This window comes from Gobius niger (genome assembly GCF_951799975.1).
Source record: "Gobius niger genome assembly, chromosome: 19".
Taxonomy (NCBI): Eukaryota; Metazoa; Chordata; class Actinopteri; order Gobiiformes; family Gobiidae; genus Gobius; species Gobius niger.
In genome coordinates this window covers 10,494,044-10,513,466 of record NC_136870.1, presented here as the reverse complement: position 1 = coordinate 10,513,466, position 19,423 = coordinate 10,494,044, and the positions used below count along the sequence as shown (strand labels likewise).

The window sequence follows — 19,423 nt, the reverse complement described above, 5'->3', positions numbered from 1 at the left end:
TCGTTGGATTTGGCAAGTTTATCCATCTGAAAACGATCCAATTCCAGAAGAGCGGGTTATTACCTTTATCCAGTCCCAGCGATGACGAGGGTTAAAGGGTAGATTTAAAAGAAACTCCACGGAGATGGTTTGGTAAAAACATAAGACTCGGCTATTTGGACATATATATATATAGACTTAATGTTCAATCAAACCTGCAGTCACAGTGTGAACATGTAGGTTTTTTAATTATTATTTTTTACCAATAGTGTTTACTGTTTCATGTTTATTGTCTTTGTCTGTCTTATCTGTGTCGCTTTGTTTATAATGTCTGCTTATTGTGTGTTAATTTTCTGTTTTATTTTTTACTTTCATTTCATGTCTATTGCCTTTCCTGTCGGTGAACAGCACCTGCCCTGGCACTACAGATGAAAATTAGCCATTGACAATGGCTAATTTTCATGGCCCATTGTGGCTAACTCTGGCGTATTTACATGTGGGCTTTGAGGACTCGTGTTAATTAATGTGCACTGTCCCATCTTAAATAAATAAATAATAAATAATGTCGGCCACGTTCCTTCAGCAGTGCATGCAGAAAATTCAAAGAATTTGTGTCACAGCAAAACGTTTCAATTTGTCCTTATTAGGCACATGCGTTTTTAAATATATGCTTAAGGACAGGAGGTGTGGATTTACGAGCGTGACACGAGCTAAATGTGTCATCATTTTCTGAACTACAAAGCACCTCCGTTCTAATAAATGGGGTTTTAATTGGGTAATTGCACTCGTTACATGGACAAAGACATGTATTAGTTTACTATTAGTACAAATAATTGTCATTCACCCATTAGAAATAATGACAGATTTGTACCTGGAAAATGTTTATAAAACCTGTGAGGTGTGTTTACTTTTTATTGGCTTACTTTCATCATTCTTGCATCATTAAACATAATAACATGAAATATAATATACGACTTTAGTGATATTATGAATGTACTGAGAAAACAACATCAGAATGACTGGATACATGACTACAGACTAAATAGACTTTAAAACAGCTCTTCTCCGTGGTCCTGTACTGAAGTACATCTCTGACCTGGTAGAGCCATGAACCATCTCGGGCTCTGAGACCCTCAGGGAAGGGTCTCCTGCTGCAGCCTAGAGTCAGGACTAAACACGACGAGGCTGTTTCAGTTTTATGCAGTTAAATCTACAACAGATTTCAGAAGATGTGAGACAGGCCTCAACTCTGACAGTGTTCGAATCCAGGCTGAAAACAGACGATTTTAACTGTGCATAAGAACAGAAACTATTTGCACTTTTAATGTTTAATGTAATTTTTCACAAATGATTATTGCTACGTTTTTATCATTTATTGGATCATATGAACTGCTTTAATCTGCCTTCTTTCAACTTGCTATGCCAGTGGTTCCCAAACTTTTCAGGCCGTGACCCCCAAAATCACTCAACCAACAACTCGGGGCACCCTTTTGTGAAATGTAATTAGTATCTATAATAATTTACAGTGCAAAACATTTAAGTCTAGTTTAATTATGTTAGTTTGACTGTATTTTGACACTAATTTCACAAAAATATGCTGTTTTCAGAAATTAAAAAATATTGTCTCAAAATCCTCTTGTGACCACCACATGAGTGTCCCACGACCACCACTTTGGGAACCACTGTTCTATGTAACTGTAAAGAACTTTGTATTGCCTTGTGAACAATTCATTAGGTTTATAATAATGGTGTAGACCGCTTGCTACAGTGTCAAATTTCTGTTTTCTTTTTTCTTTACGTTCATTTAAGTCTAAAACAACTCTCACCCACAATGGTCCCTTGCAGGAGACTGTCCTCCAAAGTGCTGCGGTCCGAATCCCAGTCCCTGAGGCCCTCCTCTGTTGAATTCCCCTGAACTCCAGTTGTCTGCAGTGTCCGTCAGCATGCAGGGTGCAGTGTTCTTTCACTCGCTGATGTGACAGAAGCACCATAATGACTATTGGCTTTTGATATAATGAAATCTCATCAAGAGTTCATGTGACGCTCCCCTGGTGGCTCCCTCAGCGTGTGTGGCCCCGAGCGCTGTTGTCAGGGGAAACATTTGTGCCGAAGACAAACGTGTGTGCTCGCTGCAGGCCGCACTTGCTGCTTATGGTGTGTGTGGGCCATCGAATGTGCCCATATATGTCATCTCTGGGCAGGAACAAGTGTAAGTAGCCGCTGAGATGGACCTGAACTATTGAACCTGAATGTGATCCTGGCCTTGCACAGCGTCACATAAATAGACACGGTGTCCCAGCTCCTGGAAGCCTCTGCTGCTGCCCTCTGTGCCGCTGTAACAGTCCGCAATGTGGTGTCAACGCTGGTCCCACGGGTGCCCGGGCGCTGGGGGTCGAGATGGAGGTCGGGATGAGGGAAAATGCGTCTATGGAAAGACTTCAAGCAGCTGTCCAAAGCCCGAGAATCCACATCATGATCACTCACTGCGCCGGTTTGGCTGCAAACAGATGAAATGAAGAGAGAGGGAGAAGCATCTTTGACATCCTGAACTGAGGATGACCCCAGGACAGGGCCTTGGTGTTGGAAAGACACAGACATTTCACAATACAAACAGCTCAAAATTGAGTACATAAAGTTACCATAGTGTCTTATAATGTGCAGTTTTCCCCTCTGAGGGCAAAACAGGTTTATTTAATCTTGTGATAGAAGCCTTCTTCATGTCTTGCATTCATTCTTACCGTGAAGCTGCTCACAATTACCCAAGATGTCAGATCACTCAGGCTAATAACAATAATCACCCCAGGGAGCTGCTTTGCCAATCGCCCATTGAAAGCAACCGGGTTTTAATGCTATGCTATTTTGCTTCTTATCCTGCAGTTAACGCGCGCCTGACACCTCATATCTGATAACTCCAACCGAGTCAGGGCACTGATACAGTCACCTCCACGGATTATTATCATTAACCCCCCCTGCCCTCCTTTTTTCTTTTTTTTTTTTAACATGTTCATTACACGAAGAGCCCCATTCACTGTGCCTTCAATCTGCCCGCGTGATAATTGGCCCTCCCGTTTGAATAGTCCTAGTGCTCTGTCTGTCCAACTGCACAGGCCATTATTCTAATCGGGAGATGTGAAATTGCCTATAATTTTCCCTGATGCCCCGTCACTTGGTTAAAGCAATGCTCGCTTCTTCCTTCTTTCCCAAAGCCCCTATGTTAACAAAGCACACAATCACCAAAGGATGAGGCGAGGGTGGCTATAGCTAGTGTGTTTTGCAAAGGGGGACATGGAGGGCCGTGGAGGAAATGCTGTGGAACGCTTCAAATCTAGGGGGGAAAATATAGCCACTTTTTTTTATTCAAACTTGCTCCGAAATGACACTTGGATGAAGGTAAGGACAAATTTTGTGTTGGCTTTTTTGTTTCTTGGCTTGTTGATTATGGTAGTGGTATAGAATTATCCTTCACTATAAAAGAAGACACTGGGGAAAAAAGCTTTTTAGCTTTTGTGAAGCAGGATTGTTGTTGTTGTTTACATTACGATGACAGTATTGCTCCGTGAAAGTTGTGAAAAATGCAACATGAAATTTACCTGACATTTTTTTCTTTTTGTGGGGTAAAATTATTTTTTTGCAGTAGTCATTTGTGAAAAAAATTACTCTGATGCGAAAAGTTTGCACCATATTAGGATTTGTTGATGTTGTGTGTATGGTCAACCCCAAAAAGTCAATATGTGGCGAAAAGGGGGTTTGCCTTTTTCGTCACATATTGACTCCGAAAGACGACCGTGATGGTAAAAACACCCATTTTAACTAAAAGGTTCAAAATGAGGTATAGCCTAATCCCTTTAAAGATAGGAACGAGTGTTTAACTGCATGTGCTTTTGGAGGAAAAAAAAAAAAACGGTATATGTACTTTAAGGGTCGCCATAGAAAAGGGAACCGTTACTTGAAAGATCGATTCATTTGGTTATTTCAATTAAAATTAATCAGATTTTTATATTATTACTTACCAAAATCGTTTCAGAATTGTTGGTGAAAGTTTCGCGCACTGGTTAATACATCTAATAGCACCTTTCCCCCCCTTGTCTTCTTTTTTTTTTACATACCACACCTGGCAAAGATAGATTCACGCTGCAAAAAGCAATGTCTTTACGCGTGACATCAGTGTCGAGTAACGTTTGCCAGACAGCTCGGGGCTCATGATTAATGAAAGAGATAAAAATAAGCCATTAGTTGTGACTTTAAAACAGGGAGAGAGAGAGACCTCGTTAATTAGCGCTCAGCCTCGGCCTCATCATAGCAGCGCCATGCCCGGACCCAAAGGAAAGAAGAAGCGTAAACACCCAATTCACATGAGTTTTGGAGGGTCGACGCAGCCAATACGTGCGAATCACTGCAAAGTGCTATAAATCAGGCCCAAGTTCACAGCGAGACTCCAGCGGCCATTTATCATCCCATTTTGACAACGGCGGAGTCCCTGTAGAAAGCGCAAAGAAAATAGATGCTGAGCGGGTGTCTTGGAGCGCTATTCGCCTCTCCTCACGTCACGAACCCTTTTTCTGGGGAAGAAGATGGATCTTTTTTCTTTTTGCTTGTGGAATGCTCGCCTTATATAGTGGTGCGCACAAATCGCTGCAACCGTGCAAGGATCAGCTATTGCAAACACCCAAATCCATGTAAATCCATAAAGTATTGCAATAAGTTGATTTTTTTGTTTATCTTCAACTACATGTGTTTCGTTGTACGGTTTGCGCAATGCCAGTTGGAGATAATTGCGTCAAAGTCACGTGACTGAAGGCCTATAAATTCTGATCGTGAATTAAATTTATTGGACACTTTAAGGGAAGAGAGGCCATATTTTGTGACATCGTTAACAAGTTCAAAACGTTTTTTTGTTTTGTTTTTTTTGCTTGAGGGGAAACCTTTTAAACCGAAGGCATAGATAGACCTCATGATCACGCTAAATACATCATAATGAAGACACGAAGCGCAGTTTTTTCTTTTCAGAGTATTTATGTCTGTAAACTGCGCACACGCTTCACCAAAATTGGCATTTCACAAGTCTTAAAAAAAAAAAAAAAAAAAAAAAAAAGGCTTCTCGTTGATGCCACATTTAAAGATACCGTGAAAAATCTAAACGCAGTGAAACACATCGTTAAAAAAAAAAAGAAAAATGAAGAAGAAGAACACACACACAAGAATTGAAGAGTAAGTAGTCCAGACGCTTCCTTGTCCGAGCAGCCAATCAAATCCTTTCACATCATCTGGGGCCTGGCCATCGCGTCCTGGTGATGAGGATGGTGGTTTGGGTACCAGTGACCAAAAGTGTTCATGTAATTGTTCGGGTGCATTTGGGCGCCTTTGTTCGCCATGGAGACCTCCCAAAGCTGCGGCAGACCGGGCGAACACGGCGAGATGGAGCTGGCGGTGCTGTGGAGATGCTCGCCCTCAGATCCGCTGCCATGCTTCATGATCTTTTTGTACTTGGAGCGCTTATTCTGAAACCATATTTTCACCTAAAAAAAAAAAAGGACAAGAGCACACATATCATGGTCAGTGCGGTCGGGAGAGCGCACAATGGGCATAATGCTGTGAAAGGAATTTTATGGCTATATTTCTCCTAGTAAAAACTCAAAATGCTTTTCTCCATTGGTTTAAAAGGGATTTGATTTGAACAATAAAACTCCGATGTTGCTTGTTGGCTTAGTAAATCCAAGGCCTATAGGCTCATAATAGCAGGCCAAGGCTGAGCGGCACGACTAAGCCATTAAACTCCTATTGTTCGCATTTTATGATTCCATAATGGGCGCCTGGTTCATAAACCAATAAGTGCCTGATCACTTGTAATAAAAAGGCTATTTTTAGGCTGCAACAAAGGTGTCAATTTATGTAGAGTAACCAAAATGAGACTAAGACAATGGAAAGCTCATAATGCCGGGATTTTAAAAGGAGCTAAAGGCAGCTCAGATGACAGACGAGTCGATTGGTTTGTTTGTCTGTTATTTTGAACCTGTCAAACCCGTGCGTCATAATGAGGCCATCGATATCGCGAGTGGAGAGAGATCAGAAGCAACATGACGACAAGTGAAGAGCTCATTTTTGGCCTCTTTTGTGCGTAATGCGTAATGGTTTGTTGACAGCGGCGCGTGCACCTGCTTGCCTCCAGTTCGCGAGCTTCATTCAAATTGGTGTAATGCAGGAGTTGTTATTTCCGCACGGATGGTAAATGGTAAATGGTCTCAACTTATATAGCGCTTTTCCACCTACATTAGGCACTCAAAGCGCTTTACAGACACGGATAAATGAGGCTATTATTAATTGTAATGATGTTTGATGGTCCAGTGTCGGGAAAAAGTGAGTGACAAGCATCAGATAATTAAAATGTGTCCAGGACAGGTCTGAGCAAAATCACTGACACATTTTGGCACATCACAATAATTGAGCAAAATGTACGCATCATTTAAAGAATACACTATTTTATTTCAGTTTATAACTTCAACACACATTTTGGGCGCGTGTGAATAACTTAGGAGCTTGAAATAACGGCAGGAGCATTAGGCCTATAAGCATCGTAAATAAAGCTTGCATTTGGGGATTGTGTTACAAACAGCAACTATGATGTTATTCGTTTGATCTGTGATCCTCTACACAGCAGATAGCGATCCTCCTCAAGCTAATAACCCACAACATCCTCTTCCCGGACTTAAGAGACTTCTGTTACATCTACACGTGTGGCGTATTCTAAATGAGTCACTTATTCAAATGAGAGACCGTCATGTATAATGTGCACACCTGAGTTTGCGTAAGGCCCAGTTTGGCGGCCAGGTCCGCACGCTCCGGTAAGGCCAGGTACTGTGTCTGCTGGAACCGCTGGTGCAGAGCCTGCAGCTGAAGGCTTGAATAAATGGTCCGGGGCTTCCGGATTTTCTTCCCTTTTCCATTCAGACGAATATCCCTGGTCTCTGGCACCGTCGTTTGCTTCTCACGATCTGAAACACACAGTTTAGATGAGAGGGGCTCCAGCATTAAAAACCGAAAATACAAACGCTGTCTTTTTCTCTGATCATTTACTTTAACATTATGAACAAAACAAATACAAAAATGCTACGTTGACAATAATAAATAATGACATTATGTGTAGGCCTATGTTTAGACATAAACACACTCGTGGGGCTTTCAAAGACATATAAATAATAATAAAATAACAAAGGTCTTTTTAGTGTTCAGTGAGGGCAAAACGCGTTCCAGAGGCAGATGCAAGGGAATCAAGGGCCATAATTGTACAAGCCACAGAAAATGATGGTCCATAAAATTAATGGCAGTTCATGTGCCTCATATGTCACACAGAGCAGCCTCACTGACAGGCGCGTCATGACTTTGTTTGGACTTTTACGCATGACTGAGGCACAACTTGGGCGGATATTTTTAGGAAAGATAAACTACATTATACTTTTAAGAACCAAGGTATTTGAAATGCTTCCAGGCAAGAATGCACTCGCCCCGTTGACGTACCTGCGAGCTGAGCCCTTCCGTGCGCGAGGCCGCTCGGACTGTGGCCGTGCGCGTAGGACATGTAAGCGGTCGGAGGGTGAGCACCGACGGCTCCGGGGTAGGCATATCCCAGCGAGCGCCCGTAAGACGTCCCGCCGGGGAACGGGCTGTCGTGCTGGGAGTGCCCCGCCGTGTGCAGCCCGTGGACCGGATAGATGTGGGAGAGCCCGGGTGAGGACTGCTGGTGCGCTGGGTGTCCATGGCCAAACTCCAGGAAGGCCGACTTGGAGGGGTCCGCCGCGTTGAGACTGTCAGGCGTGAAACCCATAGACATCATTAGCGCAGATACGAGTCCATTAATAAGTGCCGCTCTGGGAAGGCTCTCATGAGTAGATACCAGCAACAACAAATCCGCGTTTAGGTCGAAGACAGTCCCGAAAAGCCGTCCACGCGTTGGCAGAGCCGCACCATAGCGCACATTTTTTTTCAGCACTTTCTCCAAAACTCCAGTCAATCCCAATGTTTGGCTCGAGCGCACATCAGAGCGGAGCTGACATGGTTCACACACCTCCTCGCGCGAGCTCGAACTGGCCGCATCTGCGCGCGCTCTGATTGGTCTTCTGCGGCAGCTGTCACGGGAGCTCCGCACGCACTCATTTACATACGCTCCAGGACGCGCACAACTCTATACAAACTCTGACAACTCGTAAAAAATAATTGCACGGCCGGGATATCATGACGTGGTCGAACGGCAGAAAGCAATACGCAAATGTTTTTTATCAAGTGATTGTTTATGGCGGTAACTTTGCAGGTTCACCTGAAACCTTTGATGCAGAACAAATTGGGGAGAACAGTGTGTTTTAATTCACTATTGTAGTACATGCTGGTGATGCTAAAGCATAGGGAAGCTAAATGAGGATCAACGCTGAGTTATGAAATGTTGATTCATGTTGATTCATTTGCATTCTGAAATGAAGCAGCTTTGAATTGCGTTATTGACCGTTATCATTTTTTTTTTTTTTTTTTTTTTTTAATCATTTTCAGTTTACAAAGGAACAGAGAGTAACACATAAAAGCGAATGCATGTTTGATGAAAATTCTCCTGAGTGCTCAATCATTACACTGGATAATCAGCATTATTAACAGGGCTTAATAGTTGTGGCTAGTAACCATTTCACTTTAGCCACTAGCAATGGGTGTTCCAACATTTTTGCTACAGGCTTATAATCCATAAACTGTTCATAAAATCATCACTACGTCATAATGAGTCCAATTGTGCCTCGCAAAGCCACGAAGAGCCTGTAAGATTTGAAAAAGACATGCCACAGTGCAGGGAGCAAAGCTGTTAAAGGCCCTATACCTGTTTTTTGTCTTTTTTTTGTCTTTGTTTACAGACAATAAAAGAGGGAGCGAGTAAATTAAATTGTTATAGGTTTGATCCACACACAATTGTAACATCAACAGACATACCACAAAAAAAATCCCACAATTGTATGAGTTTACAATATAATTATAGGACGCGGACCAAAAAAAACAAATTAGATATAGAGCCTTTATGTTGTACAGGCAAACAGGACTACGTGGTTATAAATTGTAAAGACCCGTCAACAAACAGGGAGCTTCACAAATGGCCAACCGGATGTTGTTGGGGTTTTTTTTTTTCGGACCCAGAGACGCGCTTTCCAGACGTCACTCAAACCAGCGCAGCCGTTGGAAAAACCGAAAGCAGAGACGAGACAGGGCGGGGGTGGGGAGGGGGGGCATGGTTGTACTGGGCCGGAGAGTTGGCTCTGCGGCCCGCCGACTCAGCACTACTTACAAGGTACATGAGGTGCGTGCGCGACCAAAAAAAAAAAAAACTGTGCCTGCATTTGTCCTGGACCGCGCGCAGAGCAAATCCGCAGGTGGAGGCAAACACGGGCAGAAGTGCCCCGCATGAAGGCCCCGCTTGTTTCCACAGCGGACCTGATTGAGTTAGCATGTGACCTTTCATCTGGCACCAAATCACACATAAGCCCGAGTCAGAATCTTGGTTTGTGTGTGTGCGCACGCGTGTGTGAGTGTGTATGTTTTGCTGTCCAAACCCCGTCATTTTGGTCATGTCCTACCCTGTTTGAAACTACAGGGAATCCAGCAAAAAAGCCTCGCTGCATGCATGGGGGCTGGAACGCTTCCCAAGCCTCAACCAGCCAGAACAAAGCCACAAATTATTATCATCGTGGAGATACAGTCACAATAAAGATGAGTGCTTATGGCCCTCTTGCATAATGCGGCCAACCGAGCAGCTGTAAAGTGTAAAACTATGGAGAGGCTTTTTTTTTTTTTTTTTTACGCCGCAGCTCTGTGGCTGATGTGCTATTAGGCCGTGGCAGCCGCGTTAATAATGCCCTAAATAAGCTTGTGATTGACATTTTTCATTTATTATTTCCACAGAAGGACAGACACGTGCGCAGAGAAAGATGACAGAATGACATTCGAGTCTGCAGATTTTCATTTCGGGTAAGTGCATGTGTGACAGCAACTGTGTACAAACTAAAAGCATAAATTCAGATTTTTAAAGGTGGCCTAATTATCAATAAAATGCCACTTACTATCGATTACATTTTTAAAGGTCCTGTACCCGATTTTTTTTTCTTCTTTCTTCTATAGTGGAATGAAATCTGTTTTATTCTTCAATATAGCAGACGTTTGAGGAGAGAGGAAAAAAAGCATCTAATTATAAAGCCCTTTTTATTAATCCTAAAATAGCAGGCTAATTATTGCTCTGTATACATGACATTGTTGTTGCTTCCTGTGAGTTGTGAAACCTGCTCATAAACTCATCCCTGTGGAGAATGTTGGACATGTTAAAGGAAAGTTACGAATGATTTGGACCACAACTAACAATTTAAAATGCATGTGCTTTGTTTTTTTATTGCTTGGAAACAACAACAACAACAACAACAACAACAACAACAACAACAACAACAACAACAACAACAAACAGGTATAGGGCCTTTGATGGAAAGTGAACATAGTCTTTCCCAATGACAATAACACAAATAAACAGTCGAGCTTTATTTGTGCACCGCTAAGCTCTTTATTATTTTTAGTTTTTTTTTTTTTTTTCCTGCCAGGGCCAACAACATCAATGGTTTGGATGGCTCTGCATAAACAGGTTGTTTCAGAGTGAGTGGCATTATGAATGGTGTCTGTGTCGGGAGAAAAGAAAGCTAAGGAGACACTCGGGCTTTCTCCTCTTTGTGCCACACTTCAGTTCCTCAATGGCGTGAATGCGCGTCCCGAGTGGACCGGTGCCAAGGTGCGCTGTACGAGAAAACGATAAGCCGCATCGGGCCTTTAATTACTCAGCAAACATCAAAGCCTCTGCCTTCTGGTTCCCGGGGCAGGGATGAGCCCGGTTCCGCGCACAACGGCACGCACATTTGACTGTTTTTTTTTTTTTTTTGTGGGACGGTGTGAGCAACCGCCGGGGCCCGTGTAGACTCTTTGGCGCCACCTTTCCCGCTCGCAGCCCTGGAGTACATCTGCAGAGGTGTGTTCGCTATAGGTGTGTTTCTTTAGTGAGTGTCTCTTTCTCTCTCTCACACACACACACACATGCACACACACGCATGCTCACACACCGACTAATCAGGCCTGTCCATCACGCCGCTCCGATGTAGAGCGACAGCATTCTTTGTGTACAAACTAAAAGCACATTCCCAGGCAACTGCTGCGGCTGTGATCTTCCCCGCTGGCACGTCATGTTTTACAAGGGAGACTCTGTTTGTGGAGGTCCGCTCACACACACTGCATGACAGTGCGCCGGCTCCGGGAGAACGCCACGATTTATTATCATTGGATCAAGTGGCCACATTATAGACAGGCATAAAGACCCCTCGCAACCCCACATGTCCACTCGGGGTACGGGGAGGTGGGTTTGACACAATTATCCCAGAAAGACATCACTCATTTCGAACGGTCGTGTTACAAAATAGACATGAGGGACACATGGGGGTACAGAAGAAGAAGAAGAAGACAAAAAAAAAGTCAATGAAAAACAGATTTGAGAGAGCCCAAAAGTCAGGGAAATTACAGCAAATTATGAAAATGAAAAATCCATGGTGGAAGCATTGGGAGAACATGCTGGTTCAATATGACAGTGGTGGCTATCCGTGGGTTCTAAGAGATTGCCGTGGTGATTCAAAACAAAACAGTCCAGCAACAAGTCTCAGGACTTAAACCCGCGGACGGGACTGAACTCGAACCATGACAACATCTAGTTCACGGGTATATTCTACTTCTTGTTTGAGCCACACAAACATCTAAAATAGTTTCCCCAAACAAGTTACAGAAATATTTGACCTCCCAGTTACCGCCCTGTCTGGATCAAGATCAAATTAGCATCATCAGGCTGATCTTAAAACAATAAAAAAGATCACCCCTATAACTTAAGCGTCACCAAACAATTACACACAAAAAAACAAAACAAATCTATGTTGTTTTGTATTTGTATAAAATGTATTTTCTTATGGTTCACTTCTAACCAAAGCCGTTTATCCAATCGTAGCTACGCCTCATTTCACTGTCACGCGCAACATTGTAGTTGTTATTTTAGTCTTTTGTGTGGGCCAAGCCTAATGCAAACAATAGTTCTGATGTTTTCAACCGCCTGTGTCGTGTCTCATATAGGAAGCCGAGGAGCTGGGGAGGATGAGCGGCCTAATCTTCGCTGCAGGGTCCGTCACAGGGGAGCGCTCAGATCTGCCCGGCCCACCGTTCATTCCTCAAGTGCAGCCACAGAGCAACACTGTGATGCGTTTACTGGCAGATGCGTCTGGGGGAAATGTTCTACACGCAGGCTCAGCTGATGGCAAAAACAAATTATTATTAGGCTGCGGTGCTGCACTGTCATTTGTAGCAGATGTGGAGGAGCTTCAACATGTGCCGTGACTCCATTATGTCAATAAGCTGCTGTTTCTGATGGATGACAGTTTGCAGGGAGACAAATATGAAATATATTTTTGGTAAAACTTGGAATAGAATAGTTACCACAGTTCAGCTGTAGTTTAATAAAATGTGTACTCTACAAAAGGCTCATTGTTGCTGCTGAGTCAAGTCATCCATGTTTTCGTACTACAATAAATAAAACTACTCTTTGGTCATATTTGGGTTTGTGTATGCTCTGTAATAATTTGTAAAACAGGGCTGTCAATTATGTTTTATGGAAATCTAAAGTCTTGTCTCATAAAATACAGTTGTAACTGTAGCCTATTTATTATTTTATTGGAACCATTTTAGGATTGAAATAGAATGTAAAGTCCACAGTTAATGTGGTTATGTACCTATGTGCCTGATGTTAAACCTTTAAAACCCAGGATGTTCGGCTACTTGTTTTTTCTATATGAAGGGATACTGGGTTTTTCCATATACTGAAATACTGCAGTATCTTTCATATTTCTGTATTTTGTAGCCAAGTTACAGTCCAGCCATTTGTATCACCCAATGCAATAAAATCAGCAATTACATTTTTACAACATAATACCGGCCTGTAACACTGACACTGTTATTTATCACGGCCCTTTTGAAACACGTCGTTAAACGACAAATAATGATGGTCTAACACGCATTTACATAACTTTTTTCTGCCCTCTGGTAACATTTAAAATGTCAAATAATTTACCATGAGGCTCCACAAAATTTGTCACTGCTGCATGCCAATTCAGGGTGCACAAGATGTGACATAGAGCTGCTAGACACATACAGCGTGCTTGGGGCCTAAGGTAAGTAAAAGTAAATTCTCTTGCGTGGGAAATATGTGTGTGTCTGATCTTTTGGCTTGAGCTCAAGCTTCATCATTGGCATAATTGTTGCCAGACAGTGGTGTTCTTATGACAGCAGCATCGCACCATGGCCGCTTGCTGCTTGTAGAGTCCTGAATGTATAGACCTTGGATGAAGTCCAGGCTGTGTCAGATTATACATGCAAACCTGAGCCCACTGAGCCACTGATTTACAGACTAACTTAGCCTATAGAGGTAAATAAAATAAAATACTTTTACTCAAGAAATGTATTCACGTTATGAGCCTTAACATATAAACTATAGAACTCTATTTTACCGCGTCCTGAAAATATAAATACAATATTTTTAGCTTAAATTTCCTCTCAAATATGTGGATAAAGGAAGAGTAATTGTGTGCCAAACATAGAGTAACTCAACTCTTAAAATACTTTGCTCATTAGTATACGGTAATGGTACTTTTACTTAGAATACTTTTTTCCGTATATGCCCCATTTGCAAAGCTCGCCCACATCGACCTGCCCATGTTCATATGGTACAGTAACAGCAGAGTTCTGCTGTAGCCGATCTAGCTGTGTTGTAGTCCACATCTGGAACAAAGAAGTCAGTCTGGGTCTACCCTGGGTGTTTACTGCGCTGTTGTTTTTTCACACCCCTCGCAAAATCCTGCCCAAACTCACATTCCACTTCACCAGCTCCACATGGGGGAAAAATCCAGTCCATTTTTCCACTGTAAATCTTTACCCCCGGAGCTGTGCGAGGAGAAAACGCAGAAAACTGGCACTGGGCTGTGGCTGTCTGTCTGTCCGTGTGAATCCTGACACGGCACCAAAGTTCATATGAGGTCAAAAACACGCGGCAATATCGGCCGGAGTTGCTGATTTGCTGTGTTTACAGGCGAGGAGCATGAAGGGGACATCTGAGGAGGCCTCTGACATTACAGTCTATTTCAAAGGGCCATCCATCCAGGCTCTTTGTGCGGCAAATAAAGTGTGGAGACTGGCTCAGACAACATGGCGTGGCCGTAAATCTGTCGGCGTGACAATAAACTGATACACAATGCGACAGAGAGGTCGCCTGGAGAAGTAAGATGGAGGAGAACCTCATGGAATCTTCAATGAGAACTAGTGGAGAATGATTGGCCCCGGGTTATTGCACATGCACAATCAACACACAATGACCAGTGGGTTGCCAGGTTTAGACGGTATGTTCCTGTTAAAGACCGGTTTACCTGCTCCAGGGATTATCCATCTGAAGTTACCCCCGGTCCCTCTGGTAACGTGAAGCCCCTTTTGTGGTCTGCAGGTCCAGCATTGTGCGACAGGCTTCAGTTAAAGAAATGCCAAAGGTGACAGAGATGACAAGCCCCTGAGCATCATGGGATAACTTGTCGGCGCTGACGGGGCAGGGCAGGGTTGCCAGGTTAAGTATCTGAAAGTAGTGGGCACACAACCTCCACTGTTCAATCCTGTCAGTTGACGTCAGAAAGGCTGGTGTGAGGGAACTTGTTCGGACCTGCTTGTCTTCGACACAGAGGCCTGCACTTGACGAGATGGGAAAAGGGAGTTAATATCAGTTTGATATGGAGCCCCGCAGCCGTGAGGTCAAAGCCCTTTCTTTATAGCTCTTCAGCGAGAACAACTCGGGGGGGGATCAAGTTCAGCAGCTGACAACAAACCCTGGCTCTGTCAAGTGTTAAGTTCCATTGTGACCTACAATGGGACACAATGGCCCCGCAGCGCCCGGCCTGTACCCTCCTGCTGATCGAATGACACATCTCAAGAGAAAAACAGCAAAGTGTTGTTCAGTGCATCCACTCCGCCACCATACAAGCGAGGAGAGCAGCAAAGTATCCATAGTGTCACGTAGCAGTGTCTTTGAATAGCACGCCAGATCAAGTCAAAGGTAACGCGACATAGTTTAGAATAATGGGGAAAATATTACACAGCCGAAAAAGTGTACTCAAACCAGGGGGTAAAACCTCTGAAATTGCATTTGTTTTCATTAATTGGAAAAGGAATAAAACCTCTTGTTTGAAGCGAACTTTTGCAGAATCCCCTGAAGGGTTTATGTGGGTGCAGATGCGCATAAATATTCATTTGGTGTGACTAAATATTCCTCAGTAGTACCAGTGCCACCAGTTAAATCCACGTCATATTGTAAGTCATATAGAGCATGAAGTCGTTAATATTCTTTCTGTAATGAAACAACCTAAAATAAAAGTACAGGGCAATTAGCTTATGTTTTCTCTCTCAAGTTCATTTGTTTGTTTAATTGGTTGAGACAGTGCATGTTAATGCACATACATGGGACTCCCATGTATGTTCATTAACTCCACACAGAGGGTGTGAATTGAACCTGGGACCTTCTAGCTGTGAAGCACAAGTGCTAACCGCTGAGCTACCGTGCATTGTTACTTTTTTATTACTTTATATTTATTGTGTAAAATGAATGGTCTTAGAAAATGAATTTAAATTATCATTATGTCCAATCTTATGACTTTTTTATTGTTTGTACTATTTGTACACATTTATACGTATTGTGACTGTGTCCTACCTTGTATTTTAAAGCAAATAGCAAACAGCAGAGAGGATTTTTTTGTGTAGTTGAAGTATTTCCATTGAACCCTGCATCTCATTGAAAGACGTTCATCTGAAGTCCTGAACCCCCCTATGCTTTAAGAAGGAAAGTCTGCTCTTGTGGCAAAAAAAAAAAAAAAGCTGTAATGCAAGTAAAGTCTGAGTCATATTGGCATATTTTCCAAAGCTCCATGTGCAGCATAAATAAGTGATCATTCATGTATCCTCTTTTCTACAGTGCAGTGTGCTGAGGCCGTCTGCGCTGCCTCCTGACCTGGTGCCTCGCTGAGCGTTTGGCAGCAGTGCTTCAGGTGTTTAACCCTGTCATATTAAAGTGTTTGTCAGAGTGGCCCAGACGAGCGGGGCCAGGACGCGGCGCTCACTTAAAAAGCCCTGTGTTCCCCCAAATCATCGGTTTGTCAGTGAGTGTCTGAGGCCTGCCAAGAAACATCAAAGCCTGGAGACATGCTCAGCTCATCTTTGAAGCTCACCTGAACACGCCCTTTCAGCTCCTGCATTCCTGCCCACAACCAGCAGCTCTGCGTTTGATCACGCAGGGACTCCAAATCAAAGAGGTAAACATCTCACTCCAAAACTAATCAAATTCAGAGGTGGATGAGCGGTGTGCGTGTGTCAGAAAGGCAACATGGATCAAGAGAGAACCAAATTACTGGCCTGCTCTACAACTAAGCAACATTCGAATCTGTCAAAGCATTAGGTATATGCCGCTAGGAGAGCCATCCAATTGCACTGAAAAAACAAGAAAATACCAGGCCGAGGCGCTCACATGTTTCAGATCAGTTGAGACACAATCTATGGGCCCTGTTTCATTATTTTGTTCAGGCGCATTCAATGTAAAATGATTAAGCTTTACAACCATGCAGATCAGCCCTATGTTCCCAGGCACCATAGTGACCTATGTTCTTCTACGCTGGAGGTAGGTCTCCCGGCTGTATAGTTCAGTGTGGGAGAGCAGTTCTCGGTTTAGGTCGGTTTCCAGGGAGCCAGACCGTACTGCTGTAGTCCAGTGTTACCCCTGGTCTTCTCTGTGATCTCTCTGTGTTTTCTTGCTCTGTCCTGTCAGAGCACAAAGTGATGGCTCTGCAGGCTCTACCCGAGGCACAGTCCCACAGACAGATGCACTCGGCATTAACCCTTTCATCTCCTGCCTTTCCACACCACGACCCTTCACCTGTCTGCCTGTCTGACCCCTGACTCATGAAGACACGCTTTGATTATTCAACTAAACTAACTGGAGGAATGTTTCATACACAGGTATGTCTGTTTGAGCTAGACAGGTCGGCTGTGTGCTCTGCTTCACACGACACCTAAAGGCTGATTCAGGTTTCTCTGATGAACTGCTGGCGGTGCTATTCTAATGCAGAGATACAGTTCCATCACATGAGCCTGTGGTCCGCATCATCTCCCCACATTGTCTCATTTTGGGTAGATGCAGTCAGGACTTCTGACAGGAGCACAGAGGAGGGGTCAGAGAGCTTTGTTGTTTCTGTTGTTGACGGCAAAAGTAAGTCATTTACTGTACAAGTAGAATTGCAATGCATCGTGAATACACCATATCCCAGAGTAAATATTACCAAAAATATTATAAGTATGTAAGCGTATGTATAGTATGTAGCTTGGTATTTTTGGCAAATCAAATCATGTGAAGAGTGTTCCAAACGTATGAAACAGTGTGTTGCCTGTAAAGAGAAGTGTGCGTGCAGGGGATGCAGCTGATGTGAGCAGAGTCAGAGAGCTCTGAACACTGTGTGAAGTGTCTGTCTCTCAGTGGAGGCCGAGCACTGGGCTATTTGCATTCCAGCAGTGAGAGTGAGGACAATTAAGCCGTTTCCGTCCAATCTATCTCCTGCAGTGGTGCAGCTCACATCAATGGAGCACAGCTGCAGGCCCATGTGTGCCAGGCAGCAGCAGTAGATTGGGGTTAAAGCCGTGGCCTCAGATTTGGCTGCACACCTGACAGAGACGTACACAGACAGCAGCTGTCGGCAGGACGGGGCTGAGGCCAAAGAGGGAGTTCAGCCTCTGTGAAGGCTGTGCCCACTCTGCCCCTGGACCTCAGTGCAGTGTCTCGACCAGTTATCAGAGCCCTGTCTGCAGTAGGTACAGTACAACACCTGTACTGCTCTGTGTCAATGAAAGAAAGAATGCAGCCTCAGCTTCCATCACTTTCCTCCAGGCTCTAGACTGGCCACTCCAAAATCAATTAGGCAAATCACATTTCACTAAAGTGGCAGAGTTCTCCTTTCAGTGGCCTGGCCCTGAGGTGTCAGTCTGTGGGCTTAAAGGTGTGGGCAGTGAGCCTACGCTGTTGTGAGGGATTAGACAGGACAAAGAGCTGCAGATATCACCTGTGTGACTCGCTGCTCCAGGAGAGCCCAGAGAGAGAGGTGTTCAGAACTCAATCTGCCTCTCTCAGGCTGCACAGGTGTCTGTTTCCCCCCGGCCCAGCGCTGGCATAACCACAACCCTCAGAGCCATCATGTCCCTAGGACTTCCATGTCCCCTGCCAACTCAGGGTGATCAATCATTTACATGTGTAATTAGGAGCGGGTGTCAAAACAGAAACTGTAGCCTGTCCTGGGACCCTGTGCGGCTGACATCAGAGTTGGCAGGCTCTGGGTAAACAGGTCACACACACGGGACAAGACAAATGAGACTACCACCCAGGGGCCTGCCTGCTCCCTGTGTCAGCTCCTGTTTGTAATAGGGGGTCTAATCTTTTTATAAATATTGTTGTCTCTGCACTTTTATCCGCACAGAAGTCACATCAGCCCGGAATGACATGAGGCAGCACATGTTTCTGGTGTATGTGCATGTGTGTGGTATTGCCATATAAAGGGATATAGTCCATCTGTCACAAACCTGAAGCATCTGATTTTGTTTTAACCTGGGCATTGCCTCTAAATAGTTGAAACAGAACCACGTGCAAACAATGTCTTCTTTCATCGCTTTGTTTCATTCATTTAACGCAGAAAAACAAAACTCTTCCACAACTGAAACAATATTCTTGTAATGTTTTTGTTGTTCCCTGGCTCCAGTTTGCACACGAGAGAAAAGTGAAGAGCTGTGTGACAGTGTTGATTGGTGACCCCTCTCCTGGACAAGACAAACTGCATGTGTCTGCCTCAAGTGGAGAGTTAAGCGAGCGGCAGTTAGACATGTGAGGCCAATAACAAGGGATTACAGCGTGACAACAAACACAAGTGAGCGTAACGCGATGCTGCCAAAACACTCGATAAAACCACACAGGCCGCAGCGGCAGGCACTGATTTCTGAGGAAATCCAAATCAAGATTATCAAATGTGCGGAAACAAAACCTAAACATGGCCAGTGGTCATTTACATAATCTCTTTATTGTCCTCAAGTGAGTGCTTCCCACAGTAAAACAACACGGAGAATGCAGGAATACCTGGCTGTCACCTGAGGGCTTTAGGCGTGGTGCTGCAGGGTGTAGGGGGGTGTAGGGGGCGGGTCAGTGGACTCATCCAGCCCAGAGGCTCCGGGGGCGGCCGGCTAAGTGCCCCGTCTGTGGAGGGGTGAGCGACCGAGCGAGGGTAGGGTTTCCCGCTGC

At 44.1% G+C, this 19,423-nt stretch overlaps 1 protein-coding gene across 1 annotated transcript; it reads right to left on the bottom strand.

Annotated features, from left to right (window-relative positions):
* Positions 1-5,160: 5,160 nt before the first annotated feature.
* Positions 5,161-8,029, bottom strand: dlx4b (distal-less homeobox 4b). Its single transcript, XM_079577812.1, has 3 exons — positions 7,492-8,029; positions 6,772-6,968; positions 5,161-5,495 (listed from the first exon to the last, which is right to left on the bottom strand). The coding sequence occupies exons 1-3, from the start codon at positions 7,805-7,807 to the stop codon at positions 5,235-5,237; spliced, it is 774 nt and encodes a 257-aa protein (XP_079433938.1). The 5' UTR covers positions 7,808-8,029; the 3' UTR covers positions 5,161-5,234.
* Positions 8,030-19,423: the final 11,394 nt, after the last annotated feature.

Bases quoted from the DNA above. Each gene is read 5' to 3' on its own strand.
- dlx4b (XM_079577812.1), bottom strand. From the start codon at position 7,807: ATGATGTCTATGGGTTTCACGCCTGACAGTCTCAACGCGGCGGACCCC. The intron at 6,969-7,491 runs GTACGTCAACGG...TGTGTGTTTCAG, and splicing joins CGGAAGGGCTCAGCTCGCAG to ATCGTGAGAAGCAAACGACG. The intron at 5,496-6,771 runs GTGTGCACATTA...TTTTTTTTTTAG, and splicing joins TGGGCCTTACGCAAACTCAG to GTGAAAATATGGTTTCAGAA.